The following is a 19593-nucleotide window of genomic DNA, read 5'->3' on the forward strand; positions in this document are numbered from 1 at the left end:
ATTACGGATGATCATAGTAGCAAGTAACTTGGTCCAACAACTCTCGAGGTCAGACAGAGTTTGTTCTCTCTTGGTTCGTCATCACAACAGGGATCATCTTATTAGATTTGGCAAGTCTTCCACCCCTTAGCTTTTTAGCGTCTGCTGCTTCTACTGAGGTTACATTGGCCAGGTATGTACTATGGTAATCTCCTGTTTTACTTGATGACCCATGTTAGTAATTGTATCATATTTCAGGAACTTTATGATCAGAGTCTGAAATCGGCAGCCTCACTACCTGCATAATCTGAAAGGCTCTCTATGTTTTAACCCATTTTAACTTTTTGTGCAAGTTCTGAAGGAGGGCTTCTTTATAAAGATAACTCAAATTATTTGCTCTTTCTATGAACAAGACAGTGGAAAGTTTAGGTAGCTTGAAATGAGTTGTTAATTTGCTTTGTCATTGAACAAGAATTTGCTTGTAATGTATCAAGGAGTACGTTTATGCAGATTGGTAAAAGTTGAATTCGAGTATCCCTAACACTTTGTTTGGATGGCGGTATTTGGAGGGAGAGGGAGGAAGACAAAATCCTTTGTTTGGTTAGTAAATTAGGTGTGAGGGATTTGGATTGGAGGAAAATGGATCCCTCCATTTCCCTCCTACGGCGCAAATTAAAATCCCATCAACAGAGAAAAGATTTGGGAGGGAAAACTCCCTTCTCCTCCCCTTTCGTTCCCTCCATCCTCCTCCCCTCCATTTCCCTCCACTTTTAATATCCAAACACAACCTAGAAGATAGTCTCATTGTAGCTTGGTCTATAAGTAAACATTAGTCGAGAGGATGGTAATCAAGGATGAGAATTATTCATAGGGAAGGTTAGTAGATCTTCAACCCTTGTAAGATGTAGGATACGGATCAAGTAACATCACAGTTGGTTAGCCCACTTGTCTGAATACCTAAAACCACCTTACTGGTGTATATTGTTGATGACATTGTTGGTGAATGCCTGATAAATATATAAAGAACATTGTCTATGTAAAGCAAAATTAATTTTGCTCTGTCTCCTTGAACTTGGGTCAGATTTTGAGCTCCAAATTTCAAATGCAAGCACACCTTTTAAGTTTTAACTACCCGTATATAAAGATAACGTTCTTACCTGATGAATAAACAATGCGAAAGTCGAGTACTATTAGCTGGTGGAATTAAATTGTGATAAGTCAGTCAGGAGTAGAATATATTTACCCCAATGGCGATCTTAATTTTTCTGTGGCACTTGCATGTTATTAAACTGATAAAATAGATGATCATGTGTTGTAGGCAGGAAGTGGGAATACTTTAGATTAGGTATTACTCCCTCCGTTTGGTTGAATTCTGTACATTTGATTAAAATATACCTCACATATATTGAACAAATGTATGGAATTCAACCGAACGGAGGGAGCATCATCCGAGTGATGCTGGAGAATATAAAATGTATGGGAATACTTTTTGTAAATTAGAACAAGTCAAGTTAAGAACCCAAAAACGATTCATAATCGTCTACAATTCATAATTGTTTGTATGTTGGTATTGGGTCTGTGATTGAAGTTCACTCGGGAAACTATCTTTAGTTTTAAGGTATATATATATATACAAATAAAGAAAGCAAAAGAAAAGGAGCTGTATGTTGGTCCCTCCAAGCCGAAAGTACTAGTTATGCCACCAGGTACTACTTACTAGTGACTTACTCCGTATTTAATTACTAATAGACTCCAATTTTATTATGTTAATAATTACGGAGTAGTTTATTATCAAATCATAGTGCTCATTGCTTAATCAAAAGCTGAGCCAGTAACTTGTCATTAGGACAAAACATTCTTCTTAATAGAAGTAACACTACTACTAGTATGAATGTTAGTTTAATAGTTTATTATACTCTAATTTTTCAAATAGTACAAAGCATGGTTTTTAATAATAGTAAAATGCAATTACCAAAGTGAGAAAGGTCACCTGTACTTATTTCTCTCACAGGGATGCCAATTTTTTCAAGTATTGCTTAGAAACTGTCTCTTCTACCTGGTTAATACAAGGGCAAGGCTATGTACATCTAATCCCCTAACCTCGCTATTAACAGTTTCCCTTAAGGTATTTTGGGTATTGTTGGTATTGTTGTTTGATGTCAATTGAAGGAGGCAAAATATATGTACACCGGAGCTCTATTTATTGATTTGTAGAGGAGAAGGTAATATTTGTCATTATGTGCGTACGTATCGTTATCAGCAGAGTCTTGGCATTTTAATATTGCTTTACTGAACGTTTTTGTTTAATTCTTAAATCTATATATTCCCTCACGTTGCTCAGAAGCTTACTGCACTCATCTTCTGTGAAACTGAATTATATTCAAGCTCAAAACATCAGCAAAAATGGCTGAAATATCTGGCAACACTTTTATATACAAAGATTCTAGCTTTCCGATTGAAGAAAGAGTGAAAGATCTTCTCTCTAGAATGACAGTGAAAGAAAAGCTTGGTCAAATGACTCAGATACTGCAAACTGTCGCTACTCCTTCCTCTCTTAAAGACTTGGGCATAGGTAATGTTAGTTTCACTATATTGATATGTCAAAGTTCATACTTATTTGTTTTAAATTTTGCTTCTGCTGAGAAGAAAGTGATGAATTGTTCAGGAAGTGTATACAGTGAGGCCGGAAAAGCGCCAACTGAGAATGCAACTGTGACAGAATGGGCAGAGATGGTTGATAATCTTCAGAAGTCGGCAATGGAATCGCGGTTGGGGATTCCAATAATATATGGCATTGATGCTGTTCATGGTCATAACAGTGTTTATGGAGCTACTATTTTCCCTCATAATGTCAATATAGGTGCTGCTAGGTTGGTATTCGGCACTCGGTACTTGAATACCTTTATGTTGTTAAGAGCATAAGGCAGCCTTTTTTTAATAGCTTAGCAGGTTGTAGTGAGATGGTCTAATGGTGAGGCGGTGTGACTGTGTGAGTTTGAAAGCAAAGGGCTTAATGCTAGCTTGATCAAGCTTAAGCCTAGTTTAGGTGACACAATCATGAATTAGTTCCTTAGACCAGTTTGATAATACACTAGAGCCACGTTTTATATCAAATTTGATCTTCACACAAATTTAAAACACACTTTTAATAGAAATTGAAATAAAAAAATGAGGGCAGGGATTTCGTTCCTAAGTGGAGTATTATTACATTGATGTGACAGGGCTCTGCACTTTCGCTCTTGCTGGGTTTTTTTTTAATCATATACATTTCAGCATATAAACTATCAGTTTGCTCCCCTTGCTCCGATAATTTAAGAAATGAGCATTTCAAGCACAAGGTCTAGGGTTGAAACCTTGACCTTCTGTTGTGTGGTCATCATTAAAGTGGTCTTGGAGGGAGTGGAAGTCTCATGCTAGAAGTACTCTCCAGCGTCCAGCCTCGTTCAATAATGCAAGTGTTGCTGCCTGCTAAGTAAGTTAATTCCCTATGCATTGGATTTTTCTACAGAGATGAAGATATGGCTCGACGAATTGGGGCTGCAACTGCTTTGGAACTAAGGGCTACAGGAATCCACTATAACTTAGCTCCTTGTATTGCTGTAAGTAATATTTTAGCCTCTTGTATTATAGACTGTAGTTCTTACTCTCGGTCGAAGGAAGGTTAAATCTGTTATGATATGCATGGATCACTTGCAGTTTGCACATTTTTGACTTTTGCTGATCTGAAAATGTTTAATTTAGTTGGCTAGATTGCAACTCCATTTATCTGACCATTTATGCGCTATTATTGCTTTATCTGCCGGGTGTCTCAGAGAAATTCTTCTTCCAAATATGCAGAAATTTATCTGTTACTTTCTTTACTTGAATATTCCACTTATTTCTAATATGCTACTGAGTGTAAGTGATGTACTATACTTCTTTTATTATTTTTTGACATATCCTTTATATAGGTTGGAAGAGATCCCAGATGGGGAAGGTGCTATGAGAGTTATAGTGAAGATCCAGAAGTAGTGAGGAAAATGACCTCTGTTATATCAGGAATGCAGGGGGAACCACCAGAAGATCATCCAAAAGGTTATCCTTTTGTGAAGGGAAGGTAAAGTAAAGGCGACCTTCTTAGTGTTTACAAACCCACGTAAATATTATTCTCATTGCCATGGCGAGATAAGGGGGCTGGGTGTTCACATCCTTCCCCCAAGCCGAATACAGAGGCGCTTTTATCGTTCCAAGGTGTGAATTAATATTATATATCCTCACTTGACTGCTGCTCCTATCTCATTTATATTGTTCCCATTTGACTTTAATTGTCGAAGAACATTAACTTTAGTAGATTTGGTTACAGAAACAACGTGGCTGCATGTGCTAAACATTATGTTGGCGACGGAGGGACAGAAAATGGTGTAAACGAGGGGCATACCATGTTGTCTTACGAAGAGTTAGAGAGGATCCATTTAGCACCCTATATAGACTGCATTGATCAGGGTGTTTGTACTGTGATGGCCTCTTATTCCAGCTGGAATGGCAGTAGGCTACACGGTGATCATTTTCTCCTTACAGAAGTATTGAAAAACAAGTTGGGTTTTAAGGTCAGTAACATACTTGCAATTATGCTATGTCAGCTATCTTAGTTTGTATAATCATTGAGAGGTAGTACTTATGCTTCTGGTTCAATGTAAGTCAGCATTAAAACTGCTCATGAGCCTCTGGCTATACCCAAAAAAAGTGACTTGCAACCATTGTAACCTAACTGGTTTCATTGCTTGCATGCGGGTGCTAGTATTCAGTCAGCATGAGACTCTCAAGTCTCTAGTTGCAAGTCATGCAACCTCATTTTTTATGTGAACATATGACTGCTTATTGTCGCCTGTGTTGAACTTTGCTACAGGGTGTTATAATTTCAGACTGGGAAGGTATTGACATGCTTTGTGAACCGTGGGCATCAGACTATCGTTTCTGTATCTCAACGGCCATCAATGCTGGGATTGACATGGTAATAATGAAAGCGGGTGTCTCCCTAGAGCAATGATACATATTGTCTCCATTTGAATCAATAAAACCCGTTTGTCTATTCTGTGAGGATGATTTCAAACAATGGAGCTCATTGACTGAAATAGAGGGAGTAAAAAACATTTTGTTAATTCACCATTTTTGCAACTTCCTGTAATTGCTTTATAAATTCGTTCCTCCCCCCAAAATTTCTGATCATCATTTACCCTTAACTTTGAATTTTGGCTCTGCCACTTAATCAAACTTCTTTACCAGTTTTTCCGGCATGTTTCTCACTTACTGAACTTGCAGGTTATGGTACCTATAATATTTGAAAAGTTCCTAGAGGATTTGACATTTCTTGTCGAATCAGAAAAGATTCCTATGTCAAGGGTTGATGATGCAGTAGTAAGGATCTTGAGAGTTAAGTTTGCTGCTGGCCTTTTTGAGTATCCCTTCAGTGACAGGTCTTTGATAGACACTGTTGGTTGCAAGGTTGATCTTAATTCCTTTTAAAGTTTTAATTCTTCTTCTTTTTCTTCATCGATGTCTTCCATTTACCCTCCCATTGTATGGGTATGGGAAGTGGAATGATTAGAAGCAATTCTGAATGCAGTTAACATTTTCCGAGCGTTTCTGTTTAAGGGAAAATCGGTTAAATGACTTTACATTGAAATGTTTTCATTTCAACTGTTAATGTTAGTTTCTGCTTGTTGAACGCCCTTGTACCCTAACTGTACTAACTTTTGTGCTTACTTTTGCATCGTTCTATCAGCTGCACCGTGAATTAGCACGTGAAGCCGTCCGCAAATCTTTGGTCCTGTTAAAGAATGGAAAGGATCCCCAGAAACCGATACTTCCATTAAACAGAAATGCTCGGAAAATCCTTGTTGCTGGTTCTCATGCTGATAATCTTGGATATCAATGTGGAGGGTGGACTGCCACAAAACGAGGACTCAGTGGTAGAATTACCATAGGTGTGTATATGATTGATAATGTTGGTCTTCTACATGTTGCCCGTGCCTCTTGGTTCTAGTTAATTGTTTACTTTTGTTTTCAAACGGGACTTTAGAGAGTTACATGCGATTGAGGTTCGGGAAGTATTGAGCTAGTACTTTACTATTTTAGTTTACACTTTGGTGCCTCGAGGTTTAGCTAATTCCATTTCGGTTCCCTGAGATTGGTAACTTGGGATTTGAAAATTATCTCACTTTATTGATCAAAGTTATAAAATACTCAAACTTCATCTAACTTGATGATGTTTTTCAACAAGATGGAATCTCAAAAAGAGCATTAAGTAAAATTTTAAAAGTTGAAATTTTACATAAATATGCAAAAAGATTACTTGGATGAAAATTTTAACACCAAAGTGAGAAATAACTTAAAACCTTTGGTCACCAAAGTGGAATTATTGAAACCAAAGGCACAAAGTAAAACTTTGCAAAAAGTAAAGGGAAAACGATCAAATGGAAAAGCAATTGTAAACAATCATATGGAACTATTGTAGTAAACTGGACTCTATCCAAGCTAATCCGATTTTTTTTTCAATCTTAGGTACAACTATATTAGAAGCTATCAAAGGAGCTGTCGGAGAGAACACGGAAGTGATGTATGAAGAATTTCCATCATTGGAAACCTTAGCTATAGACGACTTCAGTTATGCTGTTGTCGTTGTGGGTGAAGGTCCATATGCAGAATGTGGTGGTGATTACAAGACTCTCATAATACCATTCAAGGGCACTGAGCTGATAAATGCAGTTAGTGATAGCATTCCGACAATTGTAATCATGATATCTGGCCGCCCGTTAGTTGTGGAGCCACAGCTCTTGGAGAAGATGGATGTCTTTGTTGCTGCATTCTTGCCTGGAACTGAAGGAGCTGGGATCACTGATGTTCTTTTTGGGGACTTTGATTTTCAGGGTTCACTCCCTGTCACATGGTTCAAAACCGTGGATCAACTTCCTATGAATGTTGGGGACTCCTCTTATGACCCATTGTTCCCCTTTGGACATGGATTACGCACCAACCACATAGATTAATTCTTAACTGTGTTTTTAATTTACTCCGTATTCTAATAGTATAAATCTCCAAGTTTCAATTGTTCGGAGTAATTCGTCACTGAAATTGCAATAAAGAAAGAGATTGATGGATGATTTTTATTTTGTTAGTTGCTTGTTATGGGTCAAGTGCATATTATTTCTGTACTCTTATGATGTTGTGAGTTTGCGTTTAAAATGATACAGCGATCACAGATTCATCTGAATTTTTTGAAGTACAATGCTTCAAGATCATACATCAATTGATGAAGTTCTGCAAGCGGTGATTGGAGAAAGCTAGGAGAAAACTCATCACAAGTACAGTAAGGCTGCTAAAGGTAAATTTCTTCTATTCTATAAATATACCGAGCCTTGCTAAGTGTCACGGTCCAGCACTTTGGTCGGATCGTGAGGACCGTCACACTAAGCAGGTCCTGAAAGTTCATAGAATAAATGGAACAACTTTAAAAGGTATCCACTTGCGTTCGTGCAAGCATCTTTCTTATTATTACAAAGTGTATTTTAATAAGCAGAAGTGCAGAACTTAGTGTTCTTGCTGGACTTTTATATTGACTAGTTCTCAGACTGTGGATGACAGTCACTGAACACCAGACACCAAACTGGGACAATGACATCCATATAGTTTCTAATCCGGCTGCATTCTTTAGTAGTACTCCCTCTATTCATTTCATTTCCATTACGTATGATTAAAATATTCCTCACATATATTCATCTTATTCTTTATGTTTGATTATACTACTCCAAAAATAATAAAAACGTAAAAAATCAGATAAATCGGAGTAAGTACTTATCCTACTGGCTACTGCTGATTGTCTTTTTGTGTGAGTTTTGCAAAATTATGTGACATTTTTCTATAGGAACAACAAGAATGACTAATCCAGCTTTATTTTGTGTAATTTCATGTCAAACTAAAAGCTTTCAGCGCACTCAAGGCAATTGTCTCTCTAATGGATCCCTTACACTTTTGAGCAATGGTACGTCCCATCTCTCTTTTTTATTACCTTTCTTAACAGATACCTCTCCTATGATATTTCTGTAGTTCATGCGTTTCACATTGCTTGTTATATTTTTGAACAATAAGAGTGACTGATTCTTCACCTTTCTTGTCCCAATTGGATGCCCTAGACGGTTTCAAATGATGCTTCATGTCAGTAGACTCCTTATCATTTGAACTTAATTAGAATGTTTAGACGTCAAATATTGCAACCTCACTAGAAAAGTATATTTTCAATGACGAAGTTAGGATTTGAATCCCAAGTAGCAAAAATGCCGGAGATTCCTTATTAAGAGAGGTTTGTTTGTTAGACTATATATAGGATGGATTTTATAAAATAGGAGCTTTAATACAAATGAAAATCAAGAGTTGCAGACACCAGACTGTATAGTCATATACCCTCGCTTACTCGAGCTAGTTGGCATGGAAAAAAAACAGCAATACTATTTTTAAGTTGAAGAACTATTATTATGTTCCAACAAGTCCAGATACACTGAAACTGTAACGGATTTGTTGGCAGTTGCCCTTATGTCCTTGTCTGCTTCATTATTTAGAGAAATAATTGAAGCCTTAGGTCAAAATGTTGCGAGTAGCCCTTATGTCCTTGTCCTTGTCTGTATATTAGTATATACAAGTAATACAACTATGTCAACCATTTTCATCAGTCTATAAAAGGGAATATTACTGTTGAGGCCAGGAATGTTTATAACCAGTGGAATTGTCAATTATTTGAGACTTAGTGGAAGGGTTTTCTTGAGGATTTAGAATGTTTGCCAAACCTGTTTTTAAGCCTTATTGAACTTGGCATTTAGATGTTCGCCGACTGAAGGTTATAAATCCTCATTTGGAATTTGGAAAGATCGATAGCAAAATACTCATGTTACAAATGAAGACTTGGTTGGTGCATACTTTGGAAAGACCCGTCTTGATCTAGAAAATATTCGTGCTACAAAGGAAGACTTGGTTAGTGGTTAAGACGTAGGTATTAATAGGAATATTTATAATAGTTAGGCCTCAACTATCACCATCACCTTAAGGTTTTGGTTGAGATGGTTCAACTATCATGGTATCAGAGCCAGAGTGACCGAAGGTCACGGGTTCAAATCCTGGCAACCTCAAAACTCCTCAAAAACTCGAAGGTACGGGGGAGCCGGTGCACAACTAACCACTCTTCAAGCCCAACGGCATTTGAGTGAGGGAGCGTAATAGGAATATTTATAATAGTTAGGCATCAACCATCGCCTTAAGGTTTTGGTTGAGATGATTCATCTATCAGGTATGAGATATGTCAGGTCTAATAGTCGAATCTTATCTTAGTACTCCGTAGCTTTGTTACGCTATCTTTTGAGCCTCATAGGGATTAGGAACCAAGAGAGTTCCTGTATTTGATGCAAACTACTTTGATATAATAGTACAACAGTAGATTCTTGGTATTTAAGGATCCTGTAAAGAGAGATTAAGGGTATCAATGAATTATGAGAGAACAAAGTTAGTTGCTTTAATTTCTAGGGAAAAGGCAATAATTCCTTTCCATCTAATGAAAAGCTTTTCATAGCTTTTGCTTCCTAAAACGAGATTAAGACCTGATTAATGACTAGGACCACTTTCGAGCACCAAATTGCTAATTAATTAAGTGGATGTTGTACAGTATATTAACAGTAATCATGAAGTGATTTCACAATCTAGGGAGAAAAGGTGGTGGCGGCGTGCTAGTGATATAAGGGATCAGGAATTAATTCGAGAAAACCCTAAAAAATACAATAGGAATTCTGTGAAGAAGAAAGAATTCGAATTAGTATTTCACTGATTGAAATGTAGAAAGATTACAAAGAGATTGAAATGAGAAGAAGGAAATTATTAGCAAAAATGAACTGAAAATCACAGCTTGTCCAACTATGATTTATATACAAAAGAGTTGGTTATTTCCCGCCAAAAGTAACTAACTTCCATTTGTCATTTTGTAACAAACTTGCAACAACCTTGAATGAATTTAATGACTGTATTTGTATTTCCACTGGTATTAATTCCTCATAACAATCCATCCCCCTTAACAAGCTTGTCCTCAAGTGAATCCAACTCAAGTCGGGAATCTCTTCCTCATATCGTCATAGGACTCCCAAGTTGCATCCGCTTCGGTGGAATTGGCCCATCTCACGAACATACACAACTCCAGATACCCCTCTTGACCAATCTTCTACCCATAATTTCTACGAGTTCACGATTTGTCAGATTCATCCACGCCCGGGTAGAGAGCGATTGTAGGACTTGGACCTTCATGTTTTTCGAGTAAGGAGATGTGAAACACTTTGGATGTATCTTAGCTTGAGAGGTAGTTCCAAACTTATATGCTACCAGTCCCAACCTTAGCTACTACAGAAATGGGCCATAGTACCTTGGAGATAGCTTGGCACAAGTTCTTTGCACCACAGACTGCTGTCTATAAGGTTGCAGTTTAACATAAGCCAAATCACCCCACCGTAACTCTTTTTCAGTTCTTCTTTTATCGCCTTGTTTTTTCATCCTATCTTGAGCCCTCTTGAGATGAAATCTAAGCATTTTCAGACATGATCTTCCCTAGCTCTTAAACTCCGGTCAATTGCCTCCACTTTACTGTCTCCCATAACATAAGGAACATGAATACGGAGACCGACCATATACTATCTCATAAGGGGTCTTTTGTGCGGTGAGAATGGTAGGAAGAATTGTACCACCACTCGACCCAAGGGAATCCATTTAGCCCACTCTTTTGGATGTTCACCAGTCATACATCTAAGATAGTTCTCCAAGCATCTGTTAACTACCTCTGTTTGCCCATCAGTTTGAGGGTGGTAGGCAGATGACATCCTCAATTCCACTTCTTTGTAAGCGGAAAAGTTCTTGCCAAAAATTACTCAAAAACACCTTGTCTCTATCATCGACAATGGATTTAGGCATCCCGTGAAGTCCGAAAACTTGATCCAAGAACGGTTAGACTCAAGTTGCGAGTAAATGGATGACTTAGTAGCAAAAAGTGAGCATACTTGCTTAACCTATCCACCACCACCAAAATGGTGTCCTTCCCTTGAGACTTTGGAAGGCCTTCTATGAAGTCCATGGAAATGTCCACCCACACCGCCTCGGGGATAGGGAGGGGTTGTAATAGCCAGTGGTTGTTGTAGTAAAGGTTTGCATCTCCGGCAAACTCCACATCGCCTTTACATAATTTCGACATCTTTTGATAAATGCTTCCGAGAAAAGAGACTTTTAATTCTCTTGACAAAGAGCTTGAACCCTGAGAATGCCCCCAATAGGAGAGTCATGCAAAAGAGTAATTATCTTCTTCCGAGAGTTTTCACCGCCCACTACCAAACCTTCTTTCCTCCTTAACTCATCATTTATCCACTTATACCTCCTGTGAGTTTTTCCCTCTTTCGATTTGTTGTATAATGTTTTGTAATTGTGCATCTTGTTCCCAACTTTTGTAAATCATAGCCAACAAGTCTGTGTGGATATTAGATATCGATATTGCCATTAGTTCTTTGGCGTCACCCTTGATAAAGCATCAATGACTCCATTCTCCACCCCTTCCTGTACTTGATTTCATAATCTAATCCCGTGACTTTGGAAGACATTTACTTTGAAAGGTTGTAGTGACCTTTTGTTCCATGAGATATTTCAAACTGAAATGATCAGTCTTGATAACAAAGTGTCGACCTATTAGATAAGGTTTCCATTTTTCCACAGCAAATACCACCGCAAGTAATTCCTTCTCATAAGTTGAGAGAGCCAAAGATCTGGATGAAAAAGCCTTGCTAATGTAAGCAATTGGATGCCCCTCTTGAGAAAGAACGGCTCCATAAGCATCACAAGCATCAGTCTCCACAGTGAATTCCTTAGAGAAATTAGGAAGGGCTAAAACAGGAGCATTAACCATTGCCTGTTTGAGAGTTTCAAATGCTTTTGCAGCCTCAGAATTCCAAGCAAAAGCATTCTTTTTGAGTAAATTAGTCAAGGGTTTACTCAGAATGCCATACCATCGAATGAATTTCCTGTAGTATCCAGTGAGTCCCAAAAACCCCCTTAGTTCCTTGATAGAAGTTGGTTCTGGCCACTTCACCATTGCCTCTATTTTTGCTTTATCGGTTCTGCAACACCCTCCCGGGATATGATATGTCCCAGTATTCAATCTCGGATGCTCAAAAGTGCACTTTGATTTTTTAGCAAACAATGTGTGTTTTCTCAAAATCTCAAAGGTTATCCTGAGATGTTCCAAATGTTCCTTCAAACTCTTACTATATATGAGGATATCATCAAAAAACACTAGGATAAATTTCCTCAAATAGCTTCTGAAAATAGTGTTCATCAAATGTTGAAATGTGGAAGGAGCATTTGTGAGTCCAAATGGCATAACCATAAACTCATAGTGTCCCTCATGAGTTCTAAAAGCAGTCTTCTCCACATCACCAGGGTGCATTTCGATTTGCCAATAACTCGACCTTAAATCAATCTTTGAGAATATCATAGACCCTTCGCAACTCATCTAATAATTCTTCAATAATAGGGATGGGAAATTTATCCTTGACAGTATTCTTATTTAATTCCCTATAGTCTATACACACGAGTCTCAAGTTCCATCTTTCTTCTTGACCAAAACCACAGGAGATGAGTAAGGGCTTTGGCTAGGTCTCACCACTCCACTAACCAACATCTCCTGTACAATCCGTTCGATGGCATCTTTCTGTATGACAGGGTATCTGTATGGTCGTACATTGACAGGAGATACTCCCTCTTTTACATGTATCTTATGATCATGTGTTCTATGAGGAGGTAATGTAGTTGGTTCCTCAAATATATCCTCAAATTCCAGCAACACTTTACTAATTTCAGGTTGTAATTCCTGTCCCAGGTCTCCTGCACACATTTCATTTAGGGAGTATGTTCTAATAGCAAAACATTGAGCAACTTCATTTTCTCCCACTAGTTTGCACAAAGTATTCTCCAATTGCTTCCCACTTAGCCACTGTAAAGTAGCATTAGCTTTAGAACCTCTCAATACATGTTTTTTCCCTTGAAATTTAAACTCCATCCTGAGCTGGTTAAAATCCCATAGAACAGGACCTAAGGATGTCAACCATTGTATGCCCAAAACCATCTCACACCCTCCCAAGGGCACTAACATAACATCTGTATAAAATTTAGCCTCAGGTTCCCATTCAAATTGAGGACACATTGATTTACTTAGGATTGTTTCACCATTAGCTACTAAAACAACCAAAGGACATGTATTCTTAAGTTTGCATCCCAACTTTAGCGATATTGACATCTAAAAAAATTGTGAGTCTTTGCTGAATCGATTAGGATATGTATGGGATTACCCCTAACCTTGCCAAATCACCCTCATGGTCCGGTAAGTTGTATTTCCATTAATAGCATTCAAGGAAATGAGAGGGGGTAAGCCCTCCTCCGCTCGAGTCTGTTTCCTTCCTCTTCTCTCGCCCCCTTCCTCTTCTCGTAGTTTCTCCTCATCAACCATAACCACAAGCTCCATACTATGGCCGAGCTTTACATTTATGCGGGGTGACCATTTTTCATTACAAGTGAAGCATAAGTGTTTTGCCCGTCTCTCTGCTACCTCCTTTTCACTCAATCTAGCAAAGAACTATTTTTCGATTTCCACTAGATTTGTGGTTACGTGAATATGTTGGAGGTGGATATGGTTTGTTTTTTGAGAACAGAAAAGGGTTTCTCCAAAAGGGTCTATTTTTTCTAACAAAAGAGGACACAGTGGCCTCCTGTAACTTGGCTAAAGCAAAAGCATCCATTAAAGATTGGGGTTTATGCATTCTAACTGTGTTTTGAATGTCATCTTTCAGACCTTTAAGGAAACAACTCAAAGCTTGTTTCTCGGATAGATCGATCTATTCAATAGACCATCAAATTGCTCTTGACATCTTTGTCTCTCGTCCCCATTGCCTAAGGTTCATAATCTCGGCCATAGGATCATCAAAGGAATTTGTACCAAACCTAGCAATTGCGGTGACCTTATATTCATTCCAACTAGGCCAATTCCCAAATTCCCTCGTTTTCATTAAAGATTGATGCCATAACAATGCCTTGCCCTCTAAATGAATTGACACCATCTTAACCTTAATATTCTCAGAAGTGGAATCAACTTCAAAAAGCGATCACATTTATAAGTCCATCCAACACATTATCACCATTGAATTTGGGAAAATCTACTTTAGAAAATCTACCAAAATTGACCGAGAATTAAAGAAATTACCCCATTCATGCGACCTCAGTGTTGATCTCATTGTTGCCAGGAATTCTTGGTTCCTTCTCCAACCCGTAAAACCCTAGCATTTACAAAGAACCAATTGACCTTAATTTGTTCCATCCTCGCATTCAATTGATCGAATTTTCCACCCAATTCTTGTTGTTGAATCGAATTGCTTGCATTTCACCTTGTCTTGATTATGAATTGAACAAATTCCCCAAAGTTTGCTTCCATGTTGATCATTGATTCTCCCAAATTCTTGATTTTTTCTTCCATAGTTCTTGAGGAATCTTCAATTGAATTATCAGAGTTTCGTGTGATTTTTGGCGCCATTAGAGAATCCAGGAAGGATCTCTGATACCACTGATATAAGGGATCAGGAATTAATTCGAGAAAACCCTAAAAAATACAATAGGAATTCTGTGAAGAAGAAAGAATTCGAATTAGTATTTCACTGATTGAAATGTAGAAAGATTACAAAGAGATTGAAATGAGAAGAAGGAAATTATTAGCAAAAATGAACTGAAAATCACAGCTTGTCCAACTATGATTTATATACAAAAGAGTTGGTTATTTCCCGCCAAAAGTAACTAACTTCCAGCTGTCATTTTGTAACAAACTTGCAACAACCCAGTAACAGAATTTAACAGCCTGTATTTGTATTTCCAGCCTGGTATTAATTCCCTCATAACAGCTAGTTTAATGGCTCTTGAAATATACCCCTGGTCCCCGGACATTGGAATGTTAATCACTTATCTTAATGGATCATTTTTGTTCGATATGTCGTATCTGATTAGGTTAATAGTAATCTCCATCTTTATTAGTGAAAGTAACCCCTCCCCTTCTTTCACCAAAGAATATCCTAGGAAAAGATCTTGATTGATATATGCTGGGATGAAGCATATAAGCTTTATTTAGTGGAATGTGGAATCTGCAATGACCATGGTATAGGTCAAGTTACTCAGTAAATTTGATCATATTTGGATATTTAGACGACAGTGTACCAAAGATAGTACCAAAGAGGTGTAGACTAACCACTTTTGGTAATAGACTGCCATTGCCGGTTGTCACAGTTAGCTTCTCGAAAGTCATCTCGTGACATGGGGCTTAGTGCTTAGATGATGAGGTTATAGTTTTCTTGTTCGACTTTGTTTACATATGAAGAGCACTTGTAGGGTTGTAGTTTACGGTCTTAAAAGAATAGTATAAAAGAATATACAGTAAAAGGTAAATAAATGACTAGACGGAGGGAGGGAGTAATTTTTTCTTGCATTTTTTTTTTTAATTACTGCTATTTTTATATGAACATTCGTGTCATTTAATCCAAATCATAGTCTCATGCTTGTCTTACATTTTAGAATATCATGGACTAATTATAATATTCACAGACAGTACATCAAACTGAACAAAGTGTGGCAAGAACACAATACAAAATTACAAAGTACTAAAATTAAGACCACATCTAGTTAAGAACATATAAGTAATATCATCCTCGAGTATATCCCATCCCTTGAATTCCAAGATAGTTTTCTAGCAAATTTTGTCCCTGCATATGGAACCCATATGGTGAGATGATCATGTTCCCTTGCTTCGACTCAAAATCAATGGCAGCGCCATTGTTCGGTACACCCCATTGGAAATGTGTTTTAGGCATTGAAACTGAAGAAGCCTGAGGTTGAGTTAACCTAGAAATTACTGAGTGATCTGGTGAATTTGACATTTTACAGTTGCTGTTTTTATCTGCTGAAAGATGTTCATTCTCGATATTTACTGTTGTAATATCGTGTATGCTGGCTCTCCTCTTATCTTTGCCACCTGATATCTGCCTGATGAAGTATTTCTGAGCATGACTTGCTACTTGAGTTGCTGTCCTTGTCACCACAAAGTTCCTTGAAATGTTCCTCCAGTCTCCTTTACCATATTTTTTTAACCCCAGTAGGAACAGCCTGCCAAAGCCAGATTTGTGACACACATGTCAACTTTTACCATGGGATTACTCATATTTACTGTGATTAAATCATAATTACGAAGTAAAACATACTCGTAAATTATACTCCCTTTGTCTTGGTCAATGTTTATATTCGTTCCTTTTCAGGTGATTTTAAACAAAAGTAAACAAACGAATAGGGCGGAGTAGCAGTTAAGAAAAGCGCTTACTTGTGCTCTTCTTCAGTCCATGGAACACCCTTCTTCCTCTCCTGATCGGCAGACCGAGTTCCGGGTCCCCTCTTGCCACCAGGACTATAATTGTGCTTATACCCATCATAGCCATTGTGGTTGACCCACTCTAAGGTAAAACCAGAAGTAGTATCGTACCAAGGAATCGGGACTAACCCAGCTTCAATGTTACTAACATCATCTTCTAATTCCTTATATTGTTTGATCACATCACTCACAGTTTTCTCAGGAAGCATTGCTGCAACCTTTTGCCAACGATCCGGGGTGTCCTTATCATACACTGCTAAAGCATTTTCAAATACTTTGTTTTCAGCTGGAGTCCATGTTGCAACTCTACTCTCATCTATCAACCAGCTTGCATTCGACAGGTATGATGATAAGTTCGATAATACTTCCATCTCCCACTTCATTAAAGTAAATATTTATCGAACGAAGGTTCAGATGTACGCAGTCTTACCCTAAGCAGAGTGGTTGTTTCTGAAAGTTGTAGGTTTTTAATTGGTGTGATCAATGAAATTAAGAGGTTTTTGGGTTTTTAAGAGAAAGATAGTAAGAACTTAGAAAGCAAGCAAATGCAAGAGGTGGAGACTTTACAATGCCACCAAAATGAGAGGAATAAAGAGAGAAGCAAGAGCATTTTGTAAGGAATCAAGATACTCCTGATAACTCTACTTTTTCTCCCTTGACCCTTGCATAGGCCTTATTGCCTATTCCTCCTCTCTTGAGGAATCTTAGAAAAGACCCATCTATAAAAAAAGCTACCCAAAATCTTTCATATCTTAAAAAATAGTGAAACTTTTTTTTTTTTTGTCAAATGAGGTACAAAGTCGTTGCAATCTCTGCTTTAATCATTAGGCTAAGACATGTATTATTAATTTAGAATGTATAATGCAATAAAATAACATTGCACCATTGTTTTAAGGCTCATGCAAGTTGCGGAGTAAGGGGTTGCATTTACGCGTCCTTACCTTGTTTTAGTACACAGAAAGGATGGTTCGGGAATAAAAGAATTAGGGAAAAGTATTAAAAAAATTAAAAAACAAAACAAGTTAAGGAAGATTGAGAAGGTGCCGGCCGCCGGGGAAGAAACTAAAAGAATAGATAGGAGTAGCTGAAAATGATAGTCATAGTGTTACTTTTAAGCAATATAAATGAATGATTTTTTATACAAAAAGATCGTCTCACATTGTAAGACCGTCTTGTTTTATCAACTCCACATGTTCAAGACCAGACAATTAGAAGCTCTGTAATCAATGTGTCAAGTGTCAACACCTGATTAATTACCTTAATCTTGTATCAAAGTAACAACTGAGCTTTAGCTTCTTTTGATGATGACTCAACTTCTATAATGCTAAAAGAATGGTATATGGACAGAAGAAATACAACCCCCCATGATAATTTATCACCTCATTTAATGATTATCACTGACGGTTTTTCATTAAATTATTGAGAGACGCTTTTGTCGTACCTTTTTAATGGATTTGGATCCTCTCCATTTCCTTTCTCTCCATTTCCTCTCACAATCTGTTTTAATAATATTTATCCCTTTCACTCCCATTTTTCCTTTACTTTTATGCGTAAATTGAGAACCGTTAGATATTGTCAAAATGCGATCCGGACCATTAATAGGAACTTGCCTCTCCATTTCTTTTTAGGAAATGGAGAGAAATTGGGCTCCTTTTTAATGTATTTAGTCTCTCTTTAAAACAAATATTTACGTTTTGAGATTAAAACGGGTCTAATAGCACCTCAATTAAATAGATGAGATAAACTTTTGCTAATCCTTGAATATTTTGTTTCTTTTGTCTCATTTATATTGTTTGGCCCGTTTTAAATTTAAGATGAAAATAATAATTTGTTAGTATTTACTGATCAACAAATTGTTATTTCAGATAAATCTTTTCCGTTTGAAATAAATATTTCAAGAATCATTAAGTATATGTTCACTTTTATTATACGAAAAAAATATTAGACATTTTCTCGTCTTATGTGAAAACCGTCTCAAAGAAAAACTAGTCGACAGATTCATGAATGGTTCCTGCATGTAGACTGTGGTATTCAACAGTAAAGAAAAGAGGCGCCAACATCTTTGATAGAGGGTACTGGGGCATAGAAGGACACGTGGCATGGAGAGATTGGAGAACCGAGATTGTGTAGGGTGTACCCTTTGGAGTACTAGAGAGACACATGGCAGAGATCTATTGGGTCAGCTACTGCTACATAGCCACTGGTAGATCTTACTCCCGAAATGGTGGAGCCACTCATCATCCTCATTCATACTGCGCAGCTTAGTCTGATTCCCGAGGACCGTTATTACTGCTAATCGATTTTATAAATAGTGATCATTTTATATTAAAAAATAGGGTTTTTTTAAAAAATTACCTTATATTTAGGGGTATTTGTAAAAATACTACCTTATATTATTTTTCCTGTTTTAGACTACCTTTATTTTCTCTTTTTTTGTTCAAAAACTACCAATGCTGAAAATATGGCGAAATTTGGTCGATTTAACGACATTAACCTATCTCACATTACTCTCTTAACACCAAACAACAGTGATCAAGATCGTTCAAACCACAATTTAACTTCAAATAAGCATAATTTCTGTTTTCACATTTCAAAAATAACTACAAACATCTCTTAAAGTTAAGCGTAAGTATATCATGACTTCCCAAAATATGGTCTAAGCAAGTTTGAAACATAAATGACTCATGCGAGATAGGTTAAAGCCAGAAAACTAACCAATTCCGTCTAGACTCTTAACATAGGTAGTTATTGTCCAAAAATAAAGAAACCCAAGGTAGTCAAAAACAAAAATAATAATATAAGGTAGTATTTTTACAAATACCCCTAAATATAAGGTACTTTCTGACAAAAAACCCTAAAAAATACTGCGTAACTATCTCAATACAAGTAGTCATTTTATACCGAGAAAATAGTAGTCACTATTTATCGTAAAATGGTCTAGTTTTTTTTATTTGTCGCATGCGACGGTTGTACAGTATAATATGCCATTAATTAACTTATTGAGTAGTTGTTAACATTGGATTTATCGGAGATGTGAAAATCATAATTTGAGTTACAGAGTATATATAGATGCTATTAACAAACTCTATGTAACAACTTAGTATGTGAATAAGCAA

The 19593-nt window shown here is 37.1% G+C and overlaps 2 protein-coding genes and 1 long non-coding RNA gene across 5 annotated transcripts; 2 read left to right on the plus strand and 1 right to left on the minus strand.

Annotated features, from left to right (window-relative positions):
- Positions 1-3: 3 nt before the first annotated feature.
- On the plus strand, positions 4-7127 carry LOC141637523 (uncharacterized). Of its 3 annotated transcripts, none has more exons than XM_074447000.1 (10): positions 4-2201; positions 2321-2551; positions 2645-2849; positions 3488-3578; positions 3930-4075; positions 4322-4565; positions 4865-4969; positions 5278-5460; positions 5741-5942; positions 6520-7127. In XM_074447000.1, the coding sequence occupies exons 2-10, from the start codon at positions 2383-2385 to the stop codon at positions 7002-7004; spliced, it is 1830 nt and encodes a 609-aa protein (XP_074303101.1). In that variant the 5' UTR covers positions 4-2201; positions 2321-2382; the 3' UTR covers positions 7005-7127. The 3 variants fall into 3 exon arrangements, with proteins under 3 accessions (XP_074303101.1, XP_074303102.1, XP_074303103.1); XM_074447001.1 differs by having other exon boundaries at positions 2365-2551; XM_074447002.1 differs by having other exon boundaries at positions 4-172; positions 2365-2551.
- Positions 7128-15537: 8410 nt separating this feature from the next.
- On the minus strand, positions 15538-17267 carry LOC141637524 (transcription factor DIVARICATA-like). Its single transcript, XM_074447003.1, has 2 exons — positions 16430-17267; positions 15538-16218 (listed from the first exon to the last, which is right to left on the minus strand). The coding sequence occupies exons 1-2, from the start codon at positions 16858-16860 to the stop codon at positions 15759-15761; spliced, it is 891 nt and encodes a 296-aa protein (XP_074303104.1). The 5' UTR covers positions 16861-17267; the 3' UTR covers positions 15538-15758.
- LOC141637525 (uncharacterized) lies at positions 16227-18869 on the plus strand. The gene is made up of 3 exons (XR_012541808.1): positions 16227-16564; positions 16671-16818; positions 18499-18869. It is a non-coding gene; the product is annotated as an uncharacterized LOC141637525 (long non-coding RNA).
- Positions 18870-19593: the final 724 nt, after the last annotated feature.

Source organism: Silene latifolia, unplaced genomic scaffold (assembly GCF_048544455.1).
Source record: "Silene latifolia isolate original U9 population unplaced genomic scaffold, ASM4854445v1 scaffold_119, whole genome shotgun sequence".
Classification (NCBI taxonomy): domain Eukaryota; kingdom Viridiplantae; phylum Streptophyta; class Magnoliopsida; order Caryophyllales; family Caryophyllaceae; genus Silene; species Silene latifolia.

What these genes read in the sequence shown, in the direction of transcription:
- LOC141637523 (XM_074447000.1), top strand. Translation starts at nt 2,383, where the DNA reads ATGGCTGAAATATCTGGCAACACTTTTATATACAAAGATTCTAGCTTT. An exon ending in GTCAATATAGGTGCTGCTAG is followed by an intron (nt 2,850 to 3,487) that starts GTTGGTATTCGG and finishes ATTTTTCTACAG; the next exon opens with AGATGAAGATATGGCTCGAC. An exon ending in TAGACACTGTTGGTTGCAAG is followed by an intron (nt 5,461 to 5,740) that starts GTTGATCTTAAT and finishes TCGTTCTATCAG; the next exon opens with CTGCACCGTGAATTAGCACG.
- LOC141637524 (XM_074447003.1), bottom strand. Translation starts at nt 16,860, where the DNA reads ATGAAGTGGGAGATGGAAGTATTATCGAACTTATCATCATACCTGTCG. An exon ending in TGGACTGAAGAAGAGCACAA is followed by an intron (nt 16,219 to 16,429) that starts GTAAGCGCTTTT and finishes TGGCTTTGGCAG; the next exon opens with GCTGTTCCTACTGGGGTTAA.